At 39.2% G+C, this 10,203-nt stretch overlaps 1 protein-coding gene across 1 annotated transcript; it reads right to left on the bottom strand.

Annotated features, from left to right (window-relative positions):
- Window positions 1-366: 366 nt before the first annotated feature.
- Window positions 367-3,653, bottom strand: LOC111582782 (angiopoietin-related protein 4-like). The gene is made up of 7 exons (XM_023291640.3): window positions 3,122-3,653; window positions 2,760-2,870; window positions 2,571-2,658; window positions 1,683-1,796; window positions 1,405-1,500; window positions 1,014-1,295; window positions 367-905 (listed from the first exon to the last, which is right to left on the bottom strand). The coding sequence occupies exons 1-7, from the start codon at window positions 3,584-3,586 to the stop codon at window positions 724-726; spliced, it is 1,338 nt and encodes a 445-aa protein (XP_023147408.1). The 5' UTR covers window positions 3,587-3,653; the 3' UTR covers window positions 367-723.
- Window positions 3,654-10,203: the final 6,550 nt, after the last annotated feature.

Genomic DNA, 10,203 nt, shown 5'->3' with positions numbered 1-10,203 from the left:
CATCTGTACATTTAAGTGTAGTGGCTAATTATTTCTGGAGGTAAATCTGAGTGCAGCATGTTGCGACAGAGATCTTACTTTGAGTAAAAACTGTTTGCACCAGTAAGAAAAATGACTGGAGGTTTGCAGTGAAGTAATAAATTCTAATTAACATAAAATTTTCAACTGTATGCAGCAACAATACAGACCCACATCAATGTATACAATTAACAAACCTCCTTTAAGTCAGTCATTCTATAACTGTCTAACTGAAAGCTCGTAAAATAATCAGTTAAATGTGTGAAAATGTATAATCTGTCATCTCTTTTCATGGGTTAATCTAATTAGTGATGCATATTCAACCACAAATAAAGAGCCAGCGATTAGTCAATGTTGAAAAAGTTTATTTTCATTCACTTCATATAAATGAAATATAAAACATGAATAAATGTTTGAAGTAAGAAACTGTACATTCTTTAAGTACAAAGTAATTAAAACAATTACAATATATTAGAAAATAAGTAAAGCCCTTATAAAGGGAATAGAGTTACACCTGTCAATATGACTGAACACTGACACGTTGTGTTATCATATAGCATAGCATAGAATCATCTGATCATCCAGTGCATTAGGATCAATAATATGAAACTTGTCCAGCTTCCAGTGCTTTAGTAGTTCAGCATTTAAGTTAAAAACAGTCTCTGGTTTTGAGTAACTTTGCTGCTCAGTCTTTTTGAGACAGGATTATTGTTTTATGGATGCCGGTGCTATCTTCAGAAGTGTGGTCTTCAGAGAGTTTCTCTGTCCCTCTGTGGTCGTCCAAAACATGGCTTGTCTCCTGGACTTCTGGCTCCTGAGCTCACTCGGCCTTCTGGGATATTTGCCGTTGAGGTTTGACTCACCGCAGCTGCTGAACCACCAACCACCTGCAACAACGGAGCATTTTTTGTAAATAACTGTCCCTTTAAGTTTTAAATATTTTTTTATGTGTGTGTGATTTGTGACTCTTAAGGGTTTCAGGGAAGGGGTTGTACCTGAGAGCAGCTCAGCACAGTTGACGTCTGCAGCGAGGTCGTTGTCTCTGTCGGCTGTGGAGAAGGGAAGACCAGAAGCTCCGGTGGTCATCGCTTTCTCCTGAACCCCAGATGAAGAGTCCTGCTCAAGGTGGAGGGCGAACTTCATCTCTTCTCCATCCAGGTGAAACTGAAAACGAGCCTCCTGCTGCTGCCCCGACTCATCAGAAAGCTCCACCTGCAGGATGTACTGTCCTTGTCTGGAGACCGAGTGGATGTTTTCTAAGCCCAACCAGAACTCATCTGAGAGAGGAGAAATGCCACGATTATTTTCTCTAACTAAGGTTTAGTAGGTCATATCCATACCTTTGGCAACATTAACGGTCACATTTTAAGGGAAGTTTGTTCTCACCGTTCAGGTTGCCGAAGCCTTTCTTGTAGCTCTCCCAAAGCTGATTGAAGTTTAGGGATCCATCGTGACGTTTCTGGATGATGGTCCATCCACCATCTGCAGAGGGACCAGAGGAAAAGTTGAGTTAAAAAGGTTTTTAATGCCTTGTATTAAGCATGTTTCTCAGATATTACTTCAGACTTTGTCGTACTGAAACTGTACAGGAATACTTTACTTTTTAGTGGCCAAAATTCTAAATCATTCTGTAAAATGTTGAAAATTGCGAGTGTTTGACTCACCTGAAGTCATTTCACAGAGGACGTTGAAGGGCTTAGAGTTCTCAGGTTGGATCGTGTAGACTCCACTGGCTCGCTGCCCTCGTACAAACAGATCATGACAATCTGTGGCCAAATCTGAAAAAACACAACACAGAAAACTCTGATTAGATGTTTCCATAAATCTAATAATTCAGGATAAGTCTGTGCAACCAGCTGCATATTAAACTTTAAATTGCCAAATGATGCTTTTGGAAATTTAATCAGAAGTTATTGTCTTTAGTTTTATCTCTGGAATCATTTTTATACTTTGCTTAGGTGAGCAAATCTTTCTGTGTGTTTTTCTGTGTCCAACAAACACACTGTACAGTAGGTGGGTTTGTTAAGCTGTTGTCCTCATTTTCTCTGATCTTTGGACTTTATTTGAACGGCTCTGCCAGCAAGTCAAACAATATAAATTCAGGTGCAAAGGTGAACTTCTGTGCTCTTATGTCACCTGTGATAAGTCAACGGCTCCTGCAAGTGTGCACACAGCTGGCAGTTAGAAAAAGGCCTTTTCTTGCTGTTTGATTCCCTTAAGATTTCAAACCAACTTGTTTTTGTTTCAGGAATCTGTGGGTGTTTCACCTCAAAATTACTGATGTTCACAAGACGTCTAGATTACAAGATGAGAAATTCTGTCTTTCAGTACTTAATGGCTAAAGCCCAGGAAAAGAGGGAGTAAGTGTTACCTGCTATTAAGTGGGAGTTGAGCTTTAACTCAGCAGTTCATTTTCAGGAGCAGCTTAAGTTTTCAGCGCTCCAAAGGTTTAAAATCTTTTGGCTTTTCAATACTGTCAGTCATTTAAAGTTTTCCCTGCACTCGCACACATCACTTTAAGTAAGATTCCCTTCAAACAGTAAGAAAGTTACCTGTTTGATTGGGGATATGCTCGGCCTCGCCCCTCAGTGCCGTCTCCTCATCTCTCCGTCTGTGAGATTTTACTCTCTTAAGTGCAACCTGCAGGGAACACAAAATAGAAACAAAAGTTTAAAATCTGTCCGGTCAAATAAACTGCATATTTTTGTTCATTTTAAGGCGGTCTTGTGCCTCCAGCTCACCTTGCTCTGCAGCGCTTGTAGGTGCAGACTCTGCTTCTCAAGCTTGTCTTGTTGCTGCTGGATTTTCTCCACCAGCTGGTCGATGCGTCTGTTCTGAGCTGCCACCAGTCGCTGGAAACAAAGGGGAAAATAAGGGCATTAGATCCACAGCCACAGTTTTAGTTCACATGTAGCATCAATCTGGCTAGGATGCAGGTTTTTAGATGGCAAAGAGTTGCAATTACCATAGAAGTAGTCTGTGAAGGACCCTATTACTAGTCTGTGTGTTTGCACTTGTTATTCTTATCAGTGCAGATGTTTCTATGTAGTGAGAGAATTGCTTGTTTCCAGAAAAATAACATGAAAGCTTTTCTTCCCCTCACCTGGATAAATGGGACTCCTGCGTGATCGCTGTTGTTGCTGTCCAGTGTCGACTCTGTGAGCACTTCTTCCAGTCTGTCCATCCTGGAGTGGATGTCCCGAGTCTCCTTCTTCACCTCCTCCACCTTCCCCTTCACCTCCTCGGCCAGCCCTGCTGCCAGCCTCTCCCTCTCCTCCACTTCCTTGGCTTTGGCCCTCAGAGCTTCATCTTGCTCCTGCTGCCTCCTCTCCAGTTCAACCACAGTGCCGTTGAGGGCTTTCAGTGTGGCGCTGACATCTCTCATCTGGGCTTTTGTCTTGTCCACGTGCTCCTTCAGACCCTGGCCGAGCTGCAGGAGGCCGTGGGCCACAACGTTCACGTCGTCCCAAGAGGCATGTTTGTCCCGTCCTCTCCTGTCGGTGGGGAAACCGGCCGCCGCATGCAGCAAAATGGTCAGGAGGAGGATGATCAGCTGAGGCATCTTCATCTTGGTGTCTGCTGAGGTTCTGTAGTCAGTTGTCAGTGCTGGTTCTGGTCTCTCTCTCTCTCTGTTTTGCTGTATGGCATTGTGAGGTTTTTATAGCTCACTGCTGCAGAGGAGGACTCAGCAGATTGGCTGCCTGAAGGTGGAGGAGGAGGAGGAGGACGAGGGAGGAGGAGGAAGGACGGGGCGGGGAAAGACCTTCCTAGTGAGGACTGGTACCATGATGCAATGAAAGCATTGAATTACTGGTTAAACACTCCTGATTCAGGAATGTGACATTGATTCAGATTTATTTTCACACTTTGTAATTTAAGTTCCATATAGTTGCTACTCAGATATGGTTACTAGTCTATAGACTTTTGCTTACTTTGTAATATTTGAATACCGTGAACAAAGCTTATCATAATGTCCTACAGCGCACATGTCATTAAATGTCCTGTTTTTGTCAGTTCAAAACCCCACAAATATTAAAGTTTAGACAGTGTAAGACCAAGAAAAGCAGTGAACTCTGACATGTATAAAGCTGAAACCATCAAATGTGTGATGTCATTGCCTGAAAATTACCTTATAGTCATTTTTTGATCCAGTAATCATTGAATTCAACTCTCCTTTGTGACACATCTCACTGGCCTCATTTAATTCTGTTTTAGCCTCTAATGAAACACACATCCAACTTAAGTCTGCATTTCTTAACCCTTTAAAATCCCAATTTAACACCCTCAACACAGTGCAGATATATGGGGTTGACAGATGATTGAAATTAATAATAACTGCTCCCAGCTGTGAGATTTTTTACCCTAAAAACTGAATATTGAAGTATACATCTGATAGAGTGAGCCAGTTGCTGAATCAGGAATGCTGCAGAGCATTCAGAGACGAGGAGTCACTGTGAGAAGTAGGGGAAAGTTCACCCCTCAGGCCGTTTTACACACTCATTCCTACAATCACACATGCATGCACGCTCCCAGACGCAGCGCACGTGATGTCCTGATTGCCAAACACTGAAAAACACACAGAGTGGATGTGCTGGTCGGCCACTCCTTGGGTACATTTCTCTTTTCTGTTGAAATAACATATCAATAAGTCCAATCAACAAAAAAGAAAATCTTAAAGCTATTTTGGATTTTCACTTCACTGTTGGTTATCTTTCAAGCAAAAATGCCATTTATTTCCAACACTATCTTGAAGTCCAGGGAAGATATTTGAAGATGTCAACTTGGGCTTTAGGAAATTTACAGTAGTTGTCAGTTTATAGACCAAACAATAAATTAAGTAAGAAAATGTTTGGAAGAATAACTGATTATAAAAGCTGTTGTTCATTTATAATATTAGTAAAAAGTAACGAATGATTGAAGTTTAGACCAGGTATATAGTGACAGATCACAAAAGTTATTTAACTTCATCCCCTAATGAGCGACTGCAGTGGATGATGCTGGATAAAAAGTCATGATCACTAAGGTTCACCATCTGGGGAACATGAATATCTGCACTATTTTGATCCAGTCCATCCAGTGTATTTTAAGATGTATCACTGGATGAGTGTAAACTTTTACCAGCTGGTGGCGCTAGAGTTGATGACAGTAGGATTTCATCCTCAGGGGAGCCTGAATGTTGCCACATTTACCAGCAACAATTCATACCAAAGTTGTTGAGATACTTTAACTTAATTTTCATTAGAGGGGATGTTTAATGTTTGACTGTAGACCCTCAGTAACACTACTAGTATGATGCATAACAGAAATAATTAAAATGAGAATGATGGCTCCACTGTTAAGAAACTAAAAGTGGAAGAAACTGATTTTTTTTCTCTGCTTTTTTTTTTTTTTTTTTTTTTTTAATCTGTGGCTTGGCACAGAAACCAAAAATAGAAAATCATGAGCTGGCAGGGATTTAAAATTAGCTGAGAATTTGCTTTAGCTGTACAAATAATAACATAATGAGTACCAAAGAGGAGTCATATTTGCACAGTTACAAAGTACAGTAAGATATGTCAGACAAACATTGACTGTTCTTGGAAATGTGAACCATAATACCTCATTTTATTTGTGCTCCTGATATAGCTTCAAGACCTTTACCTGCTTATACACACGTGAAATGGTTTTCTATGATAATTGTGGAGGTTTGTTGAGCAGAGCAGATACCAGGAGGATTTGAGTTTCTACTGTGCTGGAAACACAGTTGTTCCTGGTGGCTGCTGATCCTCTGCATGTACTCTGTTCTGCTGCTGGTCTGCACGTATCCAGCGTGCTGCACTCAGCTGACGTAAGGCAGAGCTTTGTGTGTGCAGCTTCGTCCAGAGAGAGGACAAAGAGTTCGACTTGTAGATGAGGTTGTGTTTGGACGTGACAGGCGGCGTGTCTATGCACAGGCTGAGTTACAATAATAACCGTTTCCTGTAAGTTGGAATAAAGGTGTGATAGTGATGCAGAGCAGTTGGCACAAGCAGCAGGTTTAAACACTGGAGGATCAGAGTGTTTGTTTAAAAATCAGCAGGATTTAAATTTGTGGTTGTGGTCATCAGAAAATCTTGAAACCAAACCTTCGTACAGGATGTTATGAATATAAAACCAGCAATGAAACTGATGACGTTTTTACAGTGAGTCTGGTTATCACAATGTTTTTATTGACTCTCTCAGCAGCTTATCTTTAGAATTCAAAGTGAGCTGCGACGTATTTTATTTCCTTTATATGTGCAATAAGCAGTCATTGTCATTAGTATTTTACAGTAAACTGCAGCTAAAACATGACAGACATTTTGTGTTGCTCTTCATGTGATGTTCTGATGTTGTTGTACTTTGCATGTCTACTGAAATATTTACTTTCCTGTCAGTGATTGAAAGTGATATTTGCTCTCAGTGATACTGTGACTGATGATCTTGTTTTTATTTCAGCTACAACAGAATGGATTAGTGGCCTATTGTCCATAATTCATTTTTTTAAAAAAGCTGCACCAGTCATTACTTTAATACAAACAAAGGACCAAATGAATATGTGAAAACGTGCGTTGTCACTTTGTTTATAGCATCTTTCAGCACATCGTCTTGGGTTTTGGACACAAATATGGTCATTTTGGTTTATTTTCTGCTTTCATACTACAGTTTCTGCAGTTAAAGATCCAAATATTTTAGAATTTTAAATATAAAGCTAAAAGAAGAATGACTATATGACATTTTTAACAGCTGGACAGAAACATGACTGTGATATGTAGATAAGGAAATGCTTACTAATATTTTCACTGTGACAACTTTACAAGGTGTTATTATGTCACTGTTGTGTTTACAGCTTGTTGTGCTGCCACAAGTGGCCAGAAATATCAGGTTTAAAGCATCAACTGTCTATAAAGATGGACTAAGCCTTCATGATGTCACTAACAGGTTTCCTAAAGAACAGTTTTGAAGTTCAGTGTGGAGGCTTGTGAGCATCACCGTCTCAACAGAGCCTGACTCACACAAAAACAAGCAAAGCGGTGGAGCATGAGTGGAGCTGAGGCGGCCCATTTACTGTACTATGACATCACCCACCTGTCACACAAACTAATCACACCTTTCATTGTGCATGACTTCAAGACTTAATACAATTTAAACAGGTGACTCATATAAAAATTTACTCTCCCTGCAGTTTCCCGGACAAAGGAATTAGTCATAGAGACCAAAACAATATTTTGTACCAGGCTGTAAACATGTTTATTTCTGCTGTAAAGTTGAACATTTTAACATGGAGGTCTATGACTGACTCACTTTTGGAGCAGCCTCAAGTGGCCATCTGAGGAACTGCAGCTTCTACCACTGCTCCACCAAATGATCCCTTTCTGAATTTCATATTAATATATATTTAATATACTGACCTTCTGTAGACTTAGGTGACTATGAAAAGCTTACAGCTGTGTTTGCTCCAACAATAAAATTAACAAAATTTTTTGAGACAGAATAATTTAAAAGGGATTTTAAAGCTGTTAAGGTGAGTCACTTAAAACTTTCATTTACATGCTGCAATTTAGATTAAATCTATTTCACTTCAAGTTCAAATGTAGATGCTGAAGATGTTGATCTTGTTTATTTTTACTTTTTTTTGGGTTTTTAAATGATAATGATGATAATAGTGTAAAAAGTTTAGCAACTGCATCAGAAATGTGTCCATAAATAAGTATTATGTGTGTATTTTTCAGGGTTTTTTTCACTGTGTGTCTTGGAAAGAACCTCATGGAACATCATTAAACTCACTGCTTGATGAAAATAATATATATTTTCAAAAACAGAATTATTATCTGTGGATTCCAAATCTCAACACATGACACTCGTAGCAAGTCAAGACAGTTTCCATCTTGTAAAGCATTCCTGGAGTGTTTATGATCTGCGATGACACTGTAATTGTGCAGATTACAACAACAAAACATGTACCATCAGACATGCACATGTACAGAACATGAGAGTTCCACAGAGAGGCAGGTGTTCGTGAGGAGACAGCGCTTTTTCGGCACCACTAGGTTAGTGTGTGAAAGGTGAAGCGCTCTCACGTGTCTGGTATGTTGCATCAGCCTCTCAGGGGCAGAAAATATCCCCCAAGTCTGTTTGGAATCAGACACACACTGCTGGAGAGGAAAAACATCCAGAGGAGCTGGATCGCAATTTATTTTTAACCACCATTTTATCTTTACCCTCAAATAACACAAAAACTTCACAGAGTCAAAAGATGAGGGAAATAAAACAATCAGAAGACAGAAAACCTAAAGTTGGGATTGGTTTGGTTTAAGGAACACTTGCACGTTTTCAGTGGCTTTCAGCTGCTCTTAATGGTCTTAAAATTTCATTTTTTTAAATTATTTTTTTTAGAAACTGATCTTACAAGTTGCTGTCCCATTTGATAACACGGACAACACTTGGGTCAACTCAGGTTGTTTTAAACAAACAATTTAATTTGATTTTGATTATTAGAGACGACAGCAGAGGCTCTAATTTATCATATTTGAAGAGTTGTCACACCAAATGAAACTTAGTGAAACTATCCTGCCTGTTCCTCAATATTTAACCAGTTTGCATATTGTTGACTAGCAGACTATAAGCAGATATTCACTGAATTTGACAAAAACTGTGTTGGATTAGTTTTGTAATGCGGCTAAAAGCATTTTATGTTTATATGAAGGTGTATTTGTTGCTCATGTATTTTTATTCTTCTGTTTTATTCTTACTCATTACACTTATTCCACCAGTTTTACTTGTTTCATTTCCCAAAACTAAAATACAGTCTGATATGAAGCTGTACTTTGCTTCCATGTGTAGACTGAAGACATGCAGACAGATTAATATACTTGGCAGATTTTATTTTTCTGTATAAAAACAATTTACCTTGATGCTGTCATGCAAAATTAATGTACGAGGAAGAAATAGTTTGAAATTTTGAGAAATGGTGACGTCAATATCGCTGTCACATCTGTGTTGTAAATATGAAGCTACGACCAGTTAGCTTAGCCTAGCATAAATAAAAGGAAAGCGCTAGTCTGCTGCAGTTACAACAGGGCTACATATATGTGTTGCTATCTTTTTCTTTAACATTAGCATGATAAATAATGTTGTTGTTTCTAGAGCCAGGCTAACTGTTCCACCTGTTTCCAGTCTTTATGCTAAGCTAAGCTAATCAGCTTCCTTTCATACAGATATGACGGTGGTCATCTTGTCCAGGTCTTGCAGAGAAACTGTTTAAGTATGTTTCCCCTTATTTTACACCTATTCCCATAAATCAGTCACTCATTTTAGAATGTTTTACACTTTGTTTGGCTGATTTTCATCTCATCTGTCTAATTTATCCAGTTGTATCCAGTCCCAGTCAGTAGGAGCTTCAGTAAGTGTTTTTACTAATTTATCTCTAACCAAAGAAAACAAAGCAGCAGCTATTTCAGTCTCATGTGTTGTACTTTTGTTTATTTAATCATTAACTTGTTTCAAACCCAGCATAAACGGTCGTCGCTTCTTGCCTGACTCCTGTTTCGCACGTTTTTTTTTTACTTCACTACTGTTGGCAGAGCAGAGAAGTGGGTGAAAGGTATCGAGCTCGTGTGCAGCTTCGTATGTTGATGTCATGGGGGAGTCATTGAAAGCAGCTGTTATTTACAATTCACACACTGATTCTCCATTCACTCACTTCCATCACATCGACCTTTTACCCAGTTTCCACTCCCACACAGCATCTGTATCCTTGTGCTCTGACTCGCTGTGGGACCTGCTGCTTTTCCTTTCCCTTTTTTTTTTTTTTTTTTTTTTTTAACAATGTCTTGCTCGAACTTTAACCCAGTAAGAAGCATCTTTTCTTCAGGGCGTCCCCACTCTGCTCAAAGAGAGAAACAGAGGCTGAGACATGTAAGTCAAAGGTCAGCTGAGTTGACACTAAATTACAGACTTTTCTTTGTTTTCTTGTGTGTATTAAACCAGTTTCCTGATTTCTATAGATTTAGAATGATGAACCTTGATGATTAATTAGTCAGGCTTAGGTGCTGATTTATGCTCTCAGTGTTTTACAGCAAAGTGCCAGCGTGCTAATTTGTCACTTTGTTCACAAATATCTAAAATATCTGCTATACAGAAAAAAACTACTGGACTACACTGAAAAAAAGTAAGAAGTAAAGCGGT

Source organism: Amphiprion ocellaris, chromosome 2, assembly GCF_022539595.1.
Source record: "Amphiprion ocellaris isolate individual 3 ecotype Okinawa chromosome 2, ASM2253959v1, whole genome shotgun sequence".
NCBI lineage: Eukaryota > Metazoa > Chordata > Actinopteri > Pomacentridae > Amphiprion > Amphiprion ocellaris.
This window is presented reverse-complemented; position numbering and strand designations above follow the sequence as displayed.